The 20,319-nt window shown below is 43.1% G+C and overlaps 1 protein-coding gene across 2 annotated transcripts in view; it reads left to right on the top strand.

Moving 5' to 3' along the window:
• Positions 1-2,084: 2,084 nt before the first annotated feature.
• The window catches only part of larp1 (La ribonucleoprotein 1, translational regulator), a 48,520-nt gene continuing 30,285 nt past the window's right edge, over positions 2,085-20,319 (top strand). The window contains exon 1 of one of the 2 annotated variants that reach the window (XM_030360218.1): positions 2,085-2,737. In XM_030360218.1, the coding sequence (XP_030216078.1) occupies positions 2,347-2,737 (391 nt within the window). In that variant the 5' untranslated portion in view covers positions 2,085-2,346. The remainder of the gene's footprint in view (positions 2,738-20,319) is intronic. The other variant, XM_030360217.1, reaches the window with a different exon arrangement.

Here is a 20,319-nt window from a genome sequence, read left to right on the forward strand (position 1 = left end):
AAAGAGCTCCAGAGGACTGGACAATGCCAGAGAGATTTACATGTCACTGATGTCATCATCTGCAAAGAATGGGAATCTGCCGTCCGTACCAAATATCAGTGTTTACAACGAGGGGCCCTGGCAGGGGACAGGGGGGAAAGTATGGTGTCGCTGTGTGGGTTGGTGTGTGTGTGTGTGTGTGTGTATGTGTGTGTTAATGCGTGGCTTGCTGTGTTTTGTTTGTGCAAGGGCACGTGTGTGTGTGTGTGTGTGTGTGTGTGTGTGTGTGTGTGTGTGTGTGTGTGTGTGTGTGTGTGTGTGTGTGTCTGTGTCTGTGTGTGTGTGTGTGTGTGTGTGTGTGTGTGTGTGTGTGTGTGTGTGTGTGTGTGTGTGTGTGTGTGTGTGTGCTTGTGTGTGTGTGTGTGTGTTTGTTAGTGTGCACTTTGTCTTGGTTCTGGGTTGTTTTTCTATGTACATTGTACCGTTGCCTTCGAGTTTGGAATGGGTGAGTGTGTAAGATATTGTGGCTTTAGGTTCACTATTGACTTGTACTTCAGATCACGTTGATGAGGGCATTTTTCACCGGCATGAAAACAGGCTAACAATATTTGTGTGGCTTTGCTTCTGCTGTCACATTTTGAAACTTATTCAGATTCCTGAGATTGGGAGAGGAAGGTTTGCACTATTGGTGCGCGCAGGCATGCACACACAAAAACACACCAACACACAAAGAGTTTAGTCTCATGTCGTCTCATGAAGTTGGGTTCCAAAGATCTTTCCTGATAAAATAAATTCTTCTTCTTCACAAACCATTCTATTAATGGTTTGTGAATCAAACATGTGGACCATATATACCATGATTTGACAAAACATTAAAATTATTCCAGAAAAGGGCCAAATCTCTGGGTGAAGGCCTGTTTTGTTGGAAGCATGATGAAATGTCTATTTGCTGACTCACTCGTCTAAAAGGCCTTGCTGTCACAACTAAACCAAAGGTGGTATTTCAAAATCTCAGGGGGGTGGCTGGCATGGGGGAACTTTGAATTGGGCTGCAAAGTGACGCAGATACTGCCACATTCATGCTGGCCTTAGAATCCTACATGTAGGTCAGTACCCCAATGTGCTACTCATAACATATGTCTGCAAGCCCAAACAAGCCCTGCCATCCACTTTTTCCAAAATCCACATAGGCTTTTGTATCTTTGTTGGCGATGAGCATTAACTTGACATCCATCCTTCTTATCCTACATGCCTCCCCGTCCAGTAAAGCACTTCTTCTCTGCATAAAGAAAGAGCTTAACTTTCAACTATAAAGTGTTTAACGAGAATTTTAACCCATTCAACCCTCTAAATTACACCTTGTTGTAACATTGGGTCAAGATAGGCCTTTGCCTTGATCCCTGATCCCATGGGTCTGCTATTTAAGACCCACTTAATAAACAAGGCAGCCTAGCTGTCTCTCTTTTATACAGTCTGTACTGTATTTTTAATAACAGCCTGACATTATTATTGAAAGATTGTATCAATCAATATGCAAAATGATGTGTTGACATGATTTGTTGATGTAATTTTATAAGTGACAAATTTATATTCTTCTACCAACGTGTGTGATTAAAGTGCAAACGGTTGTAAATTAGCTTTTAATTGTGTCTTGAATGTGTCCATAGCTTCATTTTATACAGGTAAACCGATGTTTCCCCTTGCTGGAGAACTGGCTACATGACATATGGGCTATACTGTTCAGCTCAGTCACAGTATGCAGCACACACACACACACACACACACACACACACGCACACACACACACGCACACACACACGCACACACAATAAAAGATGAACACGACACTCAACGCGCACTCAACACAGATGGCAAAAAAAAGGAAAATAAAGCGTGTAATTGGAGCGATCGAGCACACGTGCTCTTCCAGTGGCAAACACGTGCTTGTGTGTTGAGTTTTTTTTGTGTGCGGGAATGGGTGTTGTTTTTTTTGGTGGATTCTGGGTGGATTCTTACAAACTCGCTCCTCTAGGAGGGCGAGACAAGCGTCACCGTGGCTTCAGCCCTGGTGCGCGTACCCGTGGTACGTGGCTACTCCCCTTACGTCGTGCGTGCGCGCACCCTTCTATCGCGTGGTGGGGATCATCCATATTGCTACTAGTGGTAGAGATAAGGTTGTAATTTTGAGAGAATACCGGGCGTTTTATATGTTTTAATTTAGCATTGACCACTCTGCGTCTTAGACTGAAGGTTACTTGGTCTAGGGGTGGAGTGGAGAAGCAGCTGATACCAGGCGATTCCACCGAATACTTAATTTTTCTTCCCGAATTGAAGGCGAATTTGGGGGTGTCGTGAGGAAAGGGGGAAATGGCCACTCAGGTGGAGGCTCTATTGCCCAACAACCCTCTTGTCAAGCAAGAGGAGCATGGACATGCGGGCAACATGCTCCACGATGAGGTGTGTTCCGAGGCAGGGGCGAAGCGGAGGAGTACTGACGTTGCGGGGAGCCGCTCCAGGACGGACGACCCGGAGCAGGACACCGCGGACAACGAGGAGACACCGAAACAGGGGACAGAGGAGAGCCACAGCCAGGGCAAAGACAGCCTGACGTCGGATCAGATGGTTTTTAACAACCTGACGGAGGACTCTTCTAAAGGCAACCCAAAGGAATTTACTGAAGCCCCCCCGCCCAAGGTGAACCCATGGACTAAGAAGATGAATGCGGTAACCGTGGTCAACGTGAACGGACAAGCTCATGGTGTGTATCCTCCTTCTGTGTTTGTGTCTCTCTGGACGGATTATGAGGGTAACTGACGTGTACGTTTTGGTTGCCTGATGACAAACCAGCTGTCGAGGGTCCGTTTTGGGCAAGCGGAGCTCCAGTTGGGAGTAAATGGCTGCACTGGTATGCTTGGTCTCTTGTCTGACGACTGCTGCTTGGTTACCTCGCTATATATAGAAGAAATGTGCTGTTCCCAGTTCTGTCTATGGTGATAACACGAGGAACTGGTGCAAAAGACACGTTGCCTAGCGTGCTGTGGGGAACATAACAGGTAGAGCTGGCTGTAGTGTGGGACCACTGAGGTGATCCCACCAAACGGTGCTTAAGACTCATCTAATCCAGTTTAACATCTCTATCAACAGCTTCATGCGTTGGATCGACAACAGTTGTCTTGTTTATCAGTGGAGCTATTCATAGTTTGTTGAAGGTGTCATCAAAAACGATGGTTTTATGTTGTGATTGATTTAGGTAAACCATGGAGCATGGCTGTTTTTACACCCATGCTCCACTGTTGGGAGCCTCACGTTGGTCTCTGTCCGCCCAGTGTTAGACCTGTAAACAGCCCTGCCCGCCCCCTCATCCTCGTCTAAACGAGGACAACACTTAGTTTCTCATGTGCGTGTTCTAACTTCGGGTTCTGCATGTTGGACTGCGACTCGCTGGTCTGCTTCGGGATCATCTGATGTCCAGCATTGGACCCAAGGAGGCTCTGGGTGTCTGCCTAGCTACCAGGCTAGCTAACAATAGCTCAAAGTCCTCCTGGGCCTAGTCCCACCGCAAGGCCTCCCTATGAGTGGGCTAGCTTAGCCCTAGGTAACGGGCGCCCAACGGTGCTTTTCTCACATTGCACGACGCGTTTACCTTCAGATCGGCTTTATTACAAGGCAATGCTCCTGAAGTCTGAACGATGGTTCTAAAAGGTTTGTGGTGTTAGCATTAAGACGAGCAGCTTATCGGGAGCATCACGTGTTCCTCCACGTGTTCCGGGCAGCATGGGGACAATGGCGCTGGCCTTCAGGCTGCGGTCTTTGATGCGTAACGTGGGAGGTGAACCCTTTTCTTACGAAAACGAGTGGTGCCTTGCGCAGGTCCATTTGAGACTGTTTGGTTAATCTATTCTCAACGCAACATCGATCATTTGAATCGTAATGCATAACAAGCTATGCTAACTAGCCAACACAACATTGCGTTCAGAACGTCCTATGACGTGAGTCGAGAATGCTCACACGGCCAGGTTTGCCATACATGTGGTAAAGGGTAACGTGACACATGTTGGTCTATTGACAGTGATTTGAAACGTGTAGCTGCTTTGCTGTGGACGTGAGCATGACGACGTCTCTGTCCCATGATCCCACTTGGCAACGTGGTGCGCTGTAGAGGCGACGTGGTGTTGACTCTCCACGCGTGTGTCCCCCATGCTGTCCGTGTAGCGACCCACCATCCCCCATTGACATGCAGCTGTCTGCTGTGTATTGTTGGTGAGCTAGGCCATAATGTGTTGCATGTTGGCCAAACTAAAAGTTTACTCCTGCCTCGTTGAAGGACAATTTATACAACTTGTATCACTAGGCTGGTTAAGATGGTTGATAGATGTAGTTTATAATGCTTTGCGTCACATAAAAGTGGAGTTTGTTTACAAGGTTATAGTCGATATACATGTATTAAAAGGTTGTACCATGGCGACCATGTCTGCTAGAATGACCTAATAAGGGAAACTGAATATGTTCATATCAAAAAATCGACTAAGCATTGTACGGTTGTATCCATTGTTTGTAAATAAGTGCATTAATGCAAAGCAAGGGTTTTCATATACACAAATCTGTTAGGCTATGTTTCTTAGATCTCTCGCGTCAGCTAAATTAGTGTAATGTAAGGTACCACTTTATTGATCTTCTTGGCATTTCAGGTTAAGCATATGAGGTTTCCATTGTAAAAGTCTCATTAAACATGTCACAGATCATGCACCCCATCATATGATATTTCAAGTAGGCCTATATCTTCCTAAAACAGCGTTAAGCAGCAGTAGAGTAGATCTGTGTCCCGTACCATATTCGTTCAAAACCTCAGAACAAGGACACACGCATGTGCCTTTGTGAAGTCAAATAACATGACCTCATTTGTGTAAACATGTGTTTTGTGTCCTTTCAATAAACCCAGGGAATGTTTTCATGTAATGCACTCCACTGAAGAGAAAAATCCTTAAAATGTTTACACATCAACTGCCAAATTTATATCAAGTTCAATTTGTCTGTAATCTGAAGGTTCGGCACAAAACTTGGGGTTTTTAGGACCCTCTTAAAGGTCAAACTATATTTGAGGAAATCTGGTATTCGTATTTCATCAATTTCAAGCTCATTTAAGTGGGTGGTATGGAAGAGTGTGAGGTTGTCCTGTGAGGTGACTTGTCTAAGTCCTGGTCAAACAGAACTGGTCTGGAGAGACCAATGAGTTCATTTTGATGCATTAGCATTCCTTTAATGGCTGCAGAAACTTCCACAAAGGGCCAATGAGTCCCCAGTTCTAAGGGTCAGTTCTCCCAGTACTAGGAACAATAGAAGGGACTTTCGACTGGTTTTCTTTGAATTAGTACTATTTCTTGGAGCGTTGTTTTAATTTGGTATAACGTGAGTTTAAAATAAAAAGTACAGAGTTTCCCCCAGAAATTGTCTTGGTCAAGGGGTGGAGGGGAGAAGAGATTATGTTTTCTTTCCCTAAGAGTATTCTACTTTGTTAATGCATAATGATTAAAAAATAGGCAGCCATCCTGCCCTCTTTGCGATTTGACACACATTTGTTTTTGTATCCTGGTTTACGAGGTGTTGGTCGAAGCAACAGCGTCTCAGACTCCTTTGCAATGTAGCGTGCCGTAGGGCCTGCCCTGCGAGAAGGTATTTTCATGTTGGTTGTTTACGTTGACTTCATCTTTTGGGGGGGGGGGGGGGGGTTGCCACAGCACAGTTGTCTGTAGACGAGGCATCTCTGCTGAATGAACGACCCTCTACAAAGTCACCTTTCACAAGATTACATGTGCACCATGTGCACATTCATGTCTGATTCTTAAAATATATATGCCTATAAATAAATGCCTTGTATAATTCAAATAAAAGTTACTTCTAGCCTAATATAATAAACAGTCGGCCAATTAATATAATACATCGATGAAATCATCAGTGGCCGGTCTCCGTGTGGACCGCAAGCTCCAGTAATTCTGATTATGCTCAGTATTCACACCCGACCAGGGCCATCCGTGTAATCCCTGCCTGTTGGGATTCGTGTTCTGAGAATGTGCTGTGGGCGACCGAAGAGCTTTGAGTATATCATATCATTCGAGTATCATTTCTTAAAAATAGATTAAATCCTTTCCCAATTGAAGGTGCAGCCCTATAGTACTTATTGGCTCTTCATCCTAACGCCGCCTCCCCCTGCCTAACTGTTTTTGTAGGAACCCTGAGGGCTGAATGCTTACTTGAAAAGGTGCTGCATTTACTTATTGACTCATTTGAACTGGTTAATTCCTAAAAATGTAAACCTGAGAGTTGATCCTTGGCCGCTCCTAGATGGACCGCCTTGGAAAGTTCTGATGAGGAAAGCCAGTGCATAATATTAATTACTAGGGCAGACAATAATAAAAGGATACAAAAAAAAACGTCTGACATAATGGTCAAGGAAGAAAGTTAAAATCACATAGTATAGGCCAGGAAGGAACCAATATACAGGATAACAGGGATTATCAGCAAGGGCTTGTCGGGTAACCATCTATCTGTTCATAAATAAATGTATTGAATTTGGTGATGCATCATTATTGTCTAATTCTTTCATTGAATTGCTCCAAAAATATTTAAATACGACGCATAAGCATTATGATGCTTTAATCGATTAACCAATTAGTGGGCTGAAGATATTGCTGTCAGAAGTTTATTCACCGGTTTCCGGTCTTCAATGAGCCGATGTATCCAGTTGAATTGAGTCTTAGTTGGCTATTGTTTAGGGCAGCCTACAATGTAATTATTGAAAAAAGACGTTCCAACTGCATGAGTTGCTATTCAAATGTGTGGTTGAATGCTATGCTGCTGTACATTACGCTTTCAGTTGAGGCTGGGATGTACGTGCAGGTGGGCACTTTTGTAAACTTGGCAACCCCAGGGGGAACTCTGCCTACCCTGGTCAACGTAATGCTGTGGCAACGGATAACTCCTTAACCTCAAAGACATGGCTTCTTTCTCTGCTTGATTCTGGGATGTTAACTACCAGAAAGTAACTTTTTTCATTTTGGTGGATGCCTGAATTGTAGGTTATAAGTAATTATTTTATAGAATGTTATCAAAGCGGTCGGACTAACAGCGCTGCTGCTGGTACACATCCTCCGCAGAATTGGGAGAGAGTGGCCTGTACAGGAGATTCTACAGCTGTAGTGTATTTTATCAGTGTCTTGGCGGCGTATCTGCAGACCCTGATAGGAACACGGGTCTTGTGAAGTTGTGAAGCTCTTTCTACAGGGAGGAGTGTAAGTACGGGCCAAGGGTGTGGGTTGTTGGCATTGGTAGTTATTGGGACAAAACAAATTTAAATGGGCATTCAAGGAGTCGCTTTAAACTGTATTGATTGCATCGATTTAATTGGACAGAAGAGTCCTGTGATTTGTGACCACGCCATGCATCTTTTACTTTACCAATTCATTTTCATACCCAAGTCCAGACCTTTAGTGTACTGTTCAGTAGAGGTCGACCGATATGGGTTTTTCTATAACCGATGCCGATGCCGATACTTAGAGGTCAGGGTTAACCGATAGCCGATATGGGCTGCCGATTTTTTTTGGGCCGATTTTTAGGGCCGATATCTAAAAGTTTTCCCATTAGTTTGCATGCTAAAGCGTCACACTAATAAGTAGATGCACACAATTTGTTTTAACATTTTTAACATTTATTGAACTCTGACTTGAACCTTGAGTCATACATACCAGTTTTGTTTGGCCGCAAGTGTTAACTGAAATATTCATTGAAAGAAAAATTAAATAAATATTTTATAAATAAAATAAATTAACTTGGAAAATATAAAAATAAATTAACTTGGAAAATATAAAAATATGTTACATAAAAAATAAACAGTAGTACTGCAAACACACTAGCAAGGGCAATGCTAAACCCTTTGTGATTTCTCACATTCTTGACTATTAACTTTATACTACTTTACCGTAGGCTATATACAGACATTGGTCTGAACACGTCACTTCATCAGGCTAACGATCCATTTTTATTCGCAAACACGTTGATAGAAACACACGCAGCTGCGCATGTTCTTGAGGTGAATTTTCTTTGATGTAAATAAGTTGGAAACTCGGCTATTGTCTGCGTCACCTAAACCACGCTTCTGAACAAATGTCATACACCGTTCTGAGCTGCTCCATGGCTGCTCTGTGTCTCCAAGCACGGAGCTGTCTGTGAGAGGGGCGGAGTAGAATAACGTAGCGCAACATAATGCCGCCTCTTCCACCCCACGAACAGAGGGACATTTTTCGACTCCAATACAGGAAAATTTAAGCAGAACTCATAACATTTGGGCCAACATATTACTGTAAGCAAGCAAGCTGCTACTAGATTTCGAGTAAAGTCCTTCAAGCTAACAGCAAGGACAAGTTAACTGTGAGCCTGTGAACTCAATCAGCTGTATTCTTAGGTTACAGCTCTCGACGGTTCAATGCTTTTCGTTTTTTTTTTTTTTTTTTTTTTCCTTTCACTAAGTGAAGCAACACTTCATAGTTTACTTGTAACATATATAACCTAGTAAATATGTTACCACCATACAACTTTGAAATAGCAGAATTTAAGCCTTACCTTATCTCCCAGGATTACAAGTTTTGGGTTGGGGTCCTTCACATGCGTTCTGCCGGTACCAATAACACGGGGCTGCCCGCGGACATGCCTGACTATAAATCGGCGCTACTAAACACAGATATCGGCCGATGCCGGTAGATTAAAAAATGACAAATATCGGCCCGATACATCGGCCGACCGATATATCGGTCGACCTCTACTGTTCAGTCCTATATCTTCACTGATCAATCCATGCCTGAAAGGGGCTAGGGTCATTGGGTCGCACATTTCATTGCACCCCCCTTTTTTTTTTTTTGCAATATTGCCATGGGGTGCTTCACGCATCCTTCATCTGCTCATATTCATTAGAAAATTTTAACTAAATACAATTTTTAATGTTTTTATTGCATGGGTGTTTTATTATTCAGTGGCTCGATATCTCTCTCTTCACAAATTACCTCTTGAGCTTTGACGTAAAAAAATGATAGGCCGGTAAATAGGTTCTTGAGTAACTCCAGTTCCATCTTGTCCTTTCCTGGTAAAACATCAACAAAACATACATTTCGTATTTCCCATTTATGCACATGGTGCACTAATATATGGTGGGCCAGTACCACTATTACTTTCTCTGGAAAGGGAACCGGTAGAGGATTGTGCAGACGATGTCTGACAAATTCGTTCTTCCTTCTTTCAATGAATGTATTTTTTTTTTGAATTACCTAAAATTTCGACAATTTTGTGTAGAAAATACCAATACTAACAGTAATTAAGATACACAGCTTAAACATCCATTCTGGATATCTGACAATGTCCAACAGTTGATCGCCACCGTCTTCTTCTTCCAGAGGTTCTTGCTCTGCAGGTGATGTCACTGGTCACGTGACAGCAGTGAGGAGTCCTTTAAGCTGTGTGTGTGTGTCAGCTGTCTTGGCTAACAGGCAAGGCTGTCTGCTAGCATGCACTTGTCTGGCTGTCACCTGCTCCATATTTGGTTCTAGTGGATGGGCCTCTCTTCCATTGCTTTCGCCACTCCTGCTTGGAGGATTTTATGTCAGTCTGCCTGACTGGAGAACACTCTACAAGGTGGTGCAACAGATCCTACTCATTAATACATTAGATTAAGTTGGTGCTGCAATAATCCAGCTCTGAATCACTACCTTTGCTCTTCAACTTTCGTGTTAAACTAATTTAAAAGAATGGCTATAAGCATACCAAAACAAATGAAAACCACCAACTACCATGTACTTGGACCTTTAAAGCGGCTTGATAACAGGTTCAATCTGCTGATTGTTTATCTGTAGGAGAGAGCTGTGGCAAGTTACATTTGTGTGCCCAATAGGGCTGTCAACGAATATTCGAAGTTCGAATATTCGTTCGAAATGTATCCAAAAACGCGAATTTGAACGTGAAAGTTAATATTCGAATGTGAAAAAACACTCCCGCGGTACAAGCGCCTCTATCTGCTTTGTGAATGAGCCTCTGTCTGTTCGCGATGTCCCTCATAATATTCGAATGTGAAAAAACACTCCCGCGGTAAAAGTGTAACAGACTAGTATTGTGAAGAGCTAATGTATTTTATCCCCTCGGGGTTTCCGTACTTGGATATAGGTATTCCAGCTCGGCTATGCCATTCAATAAGCATCCGAAGTAGAGCTCAGGGAGCTAGTAGTCTGGCTGGTGAAAGCTGCTATAACGCAATGTTCTCGGCAAAGTCCGAGACAGCTTTTTTTTCATGAATCCGAACGGTGCGTAGTGCTGGCCCTTTCGCTGGCATGGTGGAAAACGTAGGCGACATGCATTTTTTTCTTTATCGATTTTAATAGGCCTTCTCGATAAATGGTAAGCAAAGCAAGGAACGTTACCACTAGCATACTTTGTAACATTCAGAAGCGGGCGTCTTCTTCAGATTACTATAGTTTGCGCGCTTGCAGGTGTGGTGGTGAAATGCAAGCGATACAAAGTTGTGGCTTTTCATGATTAGGCCTCCACGTTACTGGGCTGTTTATAGGATATATATATATCCCACTAATTTGAACCATGGTTTTGTCGCATTATTGACATATTGACGGCAACTGCGTAAAATAGGCAACCAGATATTCGAATAGTTCGAATTCGTGATTTTTTTCCAAACGAACATTCGAATGTCATTTTTGAGCAATTTTGACAGCCCTAGTGCCCAATGGCTAAAAAGTTGTTTACCCTCAAAGAGCGATCCAACGTTGTCGTTGGGTTCAAAAAACGATGACCACCTTATTCCCCATAGCGTGTTAAAACGGGACTCTCACTGTCCATCTTTAGATGTTAAAGAAAAGAAGAAATGACAAAACCGCCTCTCCTTCTACCTCTGTGGTGGATGGTGTGCCTGTGGCCCCTGCGATGAGGGGCCCATCTGACAACTTCAGAGACTTGGATTGTATATTCGTCCAGCGTCTGCTCTGCTGTTCATTTCTGCTTTGCCGTAAATTCTATCCTTCACTGCGTATTTATAGGGAATGTTATGGAGAAATCACCACTCTTAACGGGAGATTGTCCAACAGCGTGTGCCCCATTGTATCCAAATTCATGTTCTGTCAAACAGTGTTATATCGCAGTTAGGTGTGTCCACGTTAAAAAAATAACTAGAAAAACAAATACAAATTTATTGCTTGATGGAAAATGGAAGAATAATGGCAATTGAAGTTGTCAATAAAAGGTCGTATTGACTCTGACCCAGTCCTTTCAACATCGGACCCTCTGAAAGTGGGCTAATGAGTGGTAAGGGCACACCAATAGGACGCCGCTGTGGGTGGTGCTCTAAGCTAATGTTAATAGAAGTCCCTGCCCATGCATGTGCACTGCAAGCCACGACTTCTTACCGTCACAGCTGGCCAACACGGAGGGGATGTGGGAAACGCAGAGAATACTCCAGCAGTGGCAGGGTGAAGTTTGTTTGTTTGTTTCAGTCAATGTAAAATAAGAGATTTGTACAGTGACGGTAATGATGTACAGTTCAGGATATCCGAGGTTTTAACTTGTTTGACCATCTTAAATGTACGTAATTTCTGTTGACCCTACAACAGATGTATTCACATGCAGACTGATCCATTTGTCTTTGTTGGCAACCTCTAAATGAGAAGTACATTTACGGCTTTTCTTCGTTGATGGTCTATTGTGTGATGATAGTTTGTGTCTGACCTTTGCTGATGGCCACGAGCAGTCACTGCTTACTGTGGCCCGTTTCCATTGGCCCATTTAGACTGGACAGAGTCAAACCATGCCATGCTGGTTTGTATTTCCAAAACTGGTTAAACGCCCACGCTTTGCAGTGTCGTTCACAAGATGATGATTCACTTAATGCTTGATTTGTTTTAATTGTTGTGTTCCTTTAATTTTACAAGTTGATTGAAAAGGTTAAGGTAGGCAGATAGTCTTTCAGATTTGTCTTGGTCTAAAGACTGGTCTCTCATATTTCATACTAGATCGCTGTGATATTCAACGTGTTTTCTCCTAATATCAAGAAGATACTCTGGCCCTCTTGAAACGTGTGAAACATTGACCATTGTGTAAACAAGACTTAATTAAATTATCGTGGATATAATTGCTTGTTCAGTCCTTCTGAAACAACCCAAACATATAAAATGTGTCTAAAACAAATGAATCAAATGTCACAGTAGACTATAACAAAACTCCCCGGGCTACAATAAGTGTGTTTGTCTGTTTGTGTCGATGGACTCATGACAAAGATGTCATCAGTGAAAAATATATCTTACGGCCTTGTTGGAGATGTGTATTCCCGCTGCGCTCGGCTGACCAGTGAAAAGTAAAACCAGGCCAGTGTAGAATAATGGAAAAAGGCCCTTACTGGTGAACGGTCCTATCTGACCTGGTAGTACTGTGTAGTGGGGGCTCACTGGGCACAATCTGGAGAGAAAGCTCCTGTTCCCAGCAGCTGTCCCATCTACTCTGAGGCCACCCGCTGAAAAGCCGCTCACAGCTGGACCCGTGCGTGGCTCTTCCCTGCTTGGGACACGTTGCTGTACTTATCTCTATCAGAGTACAGGAACAAATCCTTGCTCAGCAGCCCTGTGGATTCTCTGCTTAGAAAAGTACATTGTTTTTCCACTGCCAAATTGGCAGTGAACTTTAGTTTTCAAAATTTCCTGTTGGGCTCAATTGTATCTCTTTACACCTCATTGCATTTGAGATGACAACATTCTTTATCAGTGACTAGGATCTTTGCAGCATTCCAATGTAGAAATATTTCCCATCTACAGCTAACGCTACTGCACAGGTGGTTTGATTTACTGGACCCGTTTGACCCGCTTTAAATGCAGGTGTGGGAAGTTGAGGATAAGCCTTTTGTATTTCAGCCAGTCTGCTATCTGAGTAACATTTTGCCTAACTAAAAGCCTATTATGCTATAATGCATGTTTTTCTAATTCCAACCTTGCTGTGCATTTAGTTTTGGGGCCATTCATCCAAATACATAAGCGATTAAGGGCTGCACCCCAAAAGGGTGTCGGCGACCTTCCTCCTGGTGCAGTACTTGTACTATCGGGAGCATGTAAAAGATTTGTAGAGATGCCATCCAAATGTTACTTTGGCAAGCATGAGGGGATCGTAGCCGGCCTGGACTAGACCTAAACAACTATCACTAACTAACTCTCCCTACAGCCTCAGCCAACATTTTCGGAAAGATATACAATAGTATAAATAAAGTACCAAATATAGTGCTTGATGTTAGGGCAGACGTCGATGTTGGACCGCGGACAGGGAATAGAAAGGGGTGAGAACTAGGGATGTGAATAACTCAATTTTTTCATGGTTGAATAATCGGTGGGTGGTATGAACGAATAATCGATTATTTGATGTTTGCCGACATTCACAAAGGCAGCCATGGATCGTCGGCAAGAAATCAGTCTTAAACGCAAAAAAACAACTACCTGGTTAAGGATGCACCGAAATGAAAATTCTTGACCGAAACCGAATAGACTGAAAGTTGGCCGAAAGCCGAAAGCGTATACCGAATTTTGCTTTTACTGTTTTTCATTCATTTTGCTTTAATTTTTCAACGCGAAAACGCGGTTGTATGTATAGACCCTATAGTATCTGTGGTATAAAGGCTGAATCGCGACGGTCTATACTTTCAACATAAAGTGTACATATTTATAATTCGAAATTTGTCCCAGCCTTACCACAGATACTATATGGTCTAGCATATAACCGCGTTTTCTGATTGCAGTTTAATCGAACAGTAAGCTGACAACATCGCTAATTAACACTGCAACTGAAAATTAACCACACAAAGATAACCATGTCAACCGGTTCTTTTTGCGATCATTCTGCATGCGCATCCGCCTTGTTGATAAACAAATATCGTATTTTCCACACTATAAGGCGCACCGGAGTATAAGCCACAGCAGCTAAATTGAATGATGTGTACATATATAAGCCGCACTGGAGCACGCCGCTTAAAGGTGGGGGGTCGCGGACCGGTCATAGAGCCCATAGAGTTAAAGTTGGTGGACTGTAACCTGTAACATCCATAGATTTAGGAGGTCCCCTAGTGGCCGTTAGCTGTAAAAATCCATAGATTAGCCGCACTGTTATATAAACCGCAGAATCGAAAAATGGGAAAAAAGGCGCGGCTTGTAGTCCGAAAATTACGCTAATCCCCCTATGGTCTTAATGGTCTTAATTTATTTTCTATGGCAAGTGAAATGGTATAAGGGGGATAATGCCCTTGGACACCTGTCCAACATTAGTTCCGTCCGTTAATTCTCGTTTATTTGAATGGGAAAAAATGATAACGGTCCAAATGTTAACAATCGACTTTGACCCTCAGGAACGAATAATCAAATATTCTGACCCATCCCTATACAGAGCGTGTGCAACGCATCCCATCACATGACCCAACTGGGTAATTTGGCCTAAAAATCTAATATATATTTTCAAACTAGTGGTCAACTTTCGAATTTAACTTATGTGTATTTTTAATCTAAAGAGTGTAGTTGGCAGCTTTTTAATGAATCCACTTTTTCCCTACTGGATGAATGGCAGTGTTTCCCATACATAGACCATTGTGTGGCGCGGCGCCACAGAATCAACATCGAGCGCCACGAATTGATTGTCTATTTTTTTTCTTTGTATTAAAAAAAAAATATATATATTTTTTTTCAATAACGCGATTTGGAAATCTAAAAATCGTTCCGTCCATTCATCTCTGCATAGCACTCGTTCTCCCCGTCATTCACACACACACACACACACACACACACACACACACACACACACACACACACACACACACACACACACACACACGGAGCGAGAGCAACGATGCGAACACATGAACCCACCGATGTCACCCGTCGCTTAGCAACCGGACACGCTGGGGTTGATAAGTTACCGGACTACTGTAACTTCTACGGAGTGATAATATCAAAGACGTGAATCAGGCAATAAATCCAATTTCCTTGACAGCGGTAATGTTCGGTGTGCATTAAAGTACAGACGGAGTGGACCAATTGCGAACTACTGCGGCTGCTCCAAGTTAAACCCCAAACTAATCGGAAGTATTTATAGCGGACTACACCACCTATTCTATTCCGCATAGAATTGTATTCCGAACCGATTGAGGCGTATATATATGATACTTTTCTATTCCGATTGAGCTGTTCTTCCACATCTATACGAATCAGATGTGTCCGCATGTAAACGCGGAGTTACATGCACACTCACTGACAGCCGCGTCGCCGTGCTGCGCCTGCGCTGACCCCCCCCCCCCCCCCCCCCCCCCCCCCCCCCCCGCGCACCACACATTGGTCCTTGGTCTGTGGGAAACACTGAATGGACTAAGCTTCTTCTGGTGGTGGACAGCTGATGATTTTGATCGTGTCCGGGAGAGAGTTGGGCTTCCCGGACAACTATACTATAACGTGGTATGTGGCGCATTACCCCACAAAGTTACCGTGGGGTCGTAACGCTCATTCCTAGAAGTCGCTGCACAAACCTCTTTTTTTTTTTTGAAGTGTTTGAATCCCAACTAAAATATTGGGTTCAACTGTTTGTTTTTTTTTGCCAAATCGAGTTTAGAACTTTTATAAATCTTGTTTTTTTTGGTCCAGCCATTTCATTCAAGCATAGGAGAGTAAACATGACATTTAATGAAAATATCGCCCTGCCCCTAGCATGCCCTTGAGCTTAAGCAATGAAGGGACAAGCTTTATCAGAGCCAGAGCCTAGTACACATTGGCTTGATAACACCCACCTGACGATTCTTGCTGTTCACAAGGTGGTTTCTCACCTAAGAACAGACTTAAGGCCAATTCACACCCTATGGTAAATACGGATAGGTACCCTTTCGTCCGGTCCCGGAGGTCGTTTTGTCCATCAGTGGGTCCGTCGCCTCTGAGCTTATGAATCCGGAGTGCTCCGGGAGAAACGGAGCAATACCAACGGAACTCAAGGCGGTAGTATAGAGTCCAACCATTCGAGAGAAAAGTAGTATAATATCCGATATGTATATATATTTTATTTAACGTTTGATACTTATAGTATACTATATACCTGACCTTTTTATTTTATCGTTCACCTGCTTTGACAATGAGTTGTAACACTAACGGTTCATTTAAAAATGGCACCACATTTTGAGGAGAGAATCTGCGGCTAGGTGAGTGGTGTCACATGCCACCGCCGCGTAGGCCTACACTTTTTGCGCCTTTTTTTTGCCGAATTCGGATGACACAAAGCAAAATCATCTCTTCTACAGATGCCATATTTGCGATTGTCAATGCCGTTAATTTGTGACACAACAGTCAATGCCCACTAGAGGATGTAGCGTAACATCCATTACAACGCTGAAACCGGACAGGGGTATTGCATGCATTACAGCTCTCTACTTAGATGAATGGCTGGTTTACATAATGCTAGCTATATTTGATATTCACGTTGCCCTTCATTGCCATCTTGTTACAAGCATGGGAGAAGTGCAACGTCTTGACGCTAAAAGCTATATGCCAGGCACATTTTGACAAATTGGTAAGAGGTTTGAGTGAGGCCCAGAGTTACGATGGTTTAATTAATCGGCGGGGCGTCAGTCCGCAACCGTAACACCCAGTCTGGCGTTGGCCATTGCTTGACCAAGGTCGGGCATAAATGTCTTCCCCTCCTACATTTCAGTGTGTTGTAAATTAATCCATTATATGAAAAACCCTTTCTCCCATGTTGGATTGAAAGATGCAGTTCAAACATAAGTATGAACTTGATGTGGTGTCGACCTATTAACGCATTGCGCATGGCTATCACATGGCTAGCACAGCGTCAGGTCTCCTGTTATGATTTTAAGTCAATCAAGTAAACTAAATGTTATGGTGAGGTTTTTTTTTATAGAAATATAACAAAACTCAAAGGAGGAGAAAGAAGTTTAAACCACTGCTCCGACAGATATATACTTCCTAAACTCAACCACTTCCTTTTTTATTTTATTTTTTTAAAAAAGCTCACAAAGGTCGTTCCATTTGACTACTTCAGGCCATAAAACTGTTAATCAACGGTTAATTAAACTATTTATTCATTATTGATTGACATTTATTGAAGGAGTTTTGAGTAATGTAACAATTGCAACAAATTAAAATCTGCCAAAACGTAAAGAAAAGATTAAACGTAATTAACCAGTATGCCAAGGAAGCGCATACCATTTCAGATGGTTTAATATAGTACACTATGTCAGAACATCGAAATTATAACGGAATTGTATTCAGGGAACACGCAACGCTTGGTTATTGCCCCATGAAAAGAGGGCTGTCCAATCCATTGATTCACTTATTCTCTGCCTGTGGTTCAGCTGATTGTTGGAAAGTTGAGGGTTCCATTTAGTCTTGTTTTCTTGACATTGTAGATCTATGTTGATATACCAGTTATATGGCTGAAATCCTTCGGCCACGTCCTGCTTAGATTATGCACTTTTAGAGACTTAATTATTTAGGATATCACCCTCGCCCATCTTCTGTTAAAGTGGCGGAGCAGCCCGTTGGTTTCAAGCAGAAGAAATTTGTGGGGAGTAGCCTTGTCCTATGTGGTTATAGATGCATTTTCAACAAACATGGGGATGTGTGTAATATGACAAGAATAGGACTACTCTTTGTTTTGCGTCATCCAAAAGGAGTGAAGCCAGTGTGCTGCAGGCTGGTTATTATCCCATGAGCGAGATCAATGAAACAGGCTGTATGTTTATAGTGAAGGGTAGACTACTTTTTTATGAGATAATTGACTCATGACGGACCATAATGAGAGCGCAGGTTGACCCAGATCCGTAATGTGCACAATCGTTTTCCAGTCACGTGATCTGCTCCTGCAATCGGCACATAAAAAAAAAGAAGAATTTGGAAGAAGGAACATTTACATTTTACTCTTGAATAGCCAATGGCAACCTTATTTACAACTGAATACGTAGGGGTCATCAGAGTGGAGTACATAAGGATCCCATGTAAGGGCTCTACACTGGGATATGTAGGACCATCGGCAAATGAAACCAAAATACTTTATAACTGTAATAGCTTAACTTAGTGAAAAAATGGTTCATCAATGACCAAATAATAACTTAAATAAACAAACAAATCATTTAAACACAAGTTAGTAGGCAGTCTTTCTTGAACTGGTCTTCATTAGCTTTCAAGAATCCAAAGTTCTGACTGATAACTGCCCTAATATCTCAATAACGATACCACAGCAAACTCCTAAAATGTCAGCAGGGCAGAGATCTGCTAACAAGGTGCATCGAGTAGTTTGTGTTCAGTCTACTGTAGTGTGCACTGCAGGCAAATAATTCTGGGATTTAACTATCACCATGAAGTGCCATGCAATTAGGTATTCACTGAGTATCGGTGGATACCTATTGTATTTGTACTGGATATTATTATTATTCTTTCCCTTAATTTGTACCAACATTTTTGAACTTTTTATTTTTTTATTTTTATATTTATTTATTTTTATTTTTCCCAGGGACAGATTTGACAGCTGCAAGCCTACGTGCGCAAGCCTGCGTGCGCAAGCCTGCGTGCGCAAGCCTGCGTGCTCTACGAGACACACTAGTAGCGTGAAGCTGTCGCTGCATCTCAGACATCGCTCCTGCAGGCATTTTCCAAAGCCAGTCCTTACAACAAAAAAAAAGTGGTGGAACTGTTAACCTGTGCAAGGACATGGTTCCCTTTATGAAAAGTCGATACAGAAGGCTTTAAAGAGATTGTCAAAACACTGGATCCCAGGTACGCGTTACCTGCCCGCACACAGTTCAGCCAAATTGAGGTGCTTAGGGTGCACTCACACTAGGCCATCTGGCCGTGGCCGTTGGCCAACGCAACTGTGGCCTGGCCACGGTAGGCGCTTGTACATATGTCATCACGTCGTAACACTTCACCAAGCGTCCGCTGCATGGACCATAATGTAAATGTAAATGGACTGCATTTATATAGCGCTTTTCTAACCATTGGCCACTCAAAGCGCTTTACAATATTGCCTCACATTCACCATTCACGCACACATTCACACACCGACGGCGGAGTCAACCATGCAAGGCGACAGCCAGCTCGTCGGGAGCTAACAGTCAGGGTTAGGTGCCTTGCTCAAGGACACCTCGACACTCAGGGAGGAGGCGGGGATCGAACCAACAACCTTCAGGTTACCAGCCAACCCGCTCTACCTCCTGAGCTACTGCCGCTAATAAAGTCATTGATTCGCGGATTCTCCCAAATATATTGGAATTCTTGTGGGTCTTCTCCAACTGTGCCTGAATAGCATCGTCTGCCCAAAAGGCTAACAGACACTCGACTTCTCTATGGGACCAACGTGAACCAACAGTTGAACCGCTTGACGCCATGTTTACCGTTTAATGGGAAAGAAGGCTTGTCGCCTTTATTATGTCCATGGTTGTCACATGGACTATACGTCATCCAGCTCAGGTTGCGTAGCCGTGCGTGTGCGTGTGTCGGCTCATTAGCATCTGTACCGTGGCGGCCCGTACCGTAGCAGCACACCTCTCCCAAGTGGCCAAGTTGGCCTGGCCTGGCCAGACCGGCCACACTCACACTGGAAGATTTGAGCACGGAAGGTGTGAAAACGGCCATGGCCAGATGGCCTAGTGTGTGTGCACCCTTAAACAATACGGCAAGTGGAGAAAGAAATCCATACTATAAAACATTAGTGTTTTTCAGAGATGGAAGTAACTTGAAAAAAGATTTTGAAAGATTTTTCTTCAGAAGCATTTATATCGGAATTAGAAGATACTATTAATATACCTTGATATAGTACTGTTACATCTATGCCTCAAATCATACTGTGATTTACATTTTATTCCATACCGTACAGCCGTAGTAGGGCTCCAGACTGCGTCCAAAATGTGAGGTTTTTTTTACACGTTAAACGGGGAGGGGGTGCGTCAACAAATCCGGAATCTGTAGCAGGCCAATGAGTGTGAGAAGGATAGGGAATGACCACTTTTAGTGGCTAATGTGTGGAGGGGGAGTGTCCTAGAGATTAGATATCGTGCGTGCGTAACCATCTCTGTGAGCAAACTATTGACTCGTTCTTCGGACCTGTGGCCAGAGTCCTGCACAGGTCTTATTTTGCAAACCTGCACCCGCCTGCAATACTTGAAACCGCATCCGGCCTGTGTTCCACACCCGACCCGACCCGCTATAAATTCATATCGAAGCCCGACACGCACCCGAAGGCGAATTAGACACATTAGTTGGAACGCCGGGGAATAACACT

The sequence above is a fragment of the Gadus morhua genome, chromosome 7, assembly GCF_902167405.1.
Source record: "Gadus morhua chromosome 7, gadMor3.0, whole genome shotgun sequence".
NCBI classification, from domain to species: domain Eukaryota; kingdom Metazoa; phylum Chordata; class Actinopteri; order Gadiformes; family Gadidae; genus Gadus; species Gadus morhua.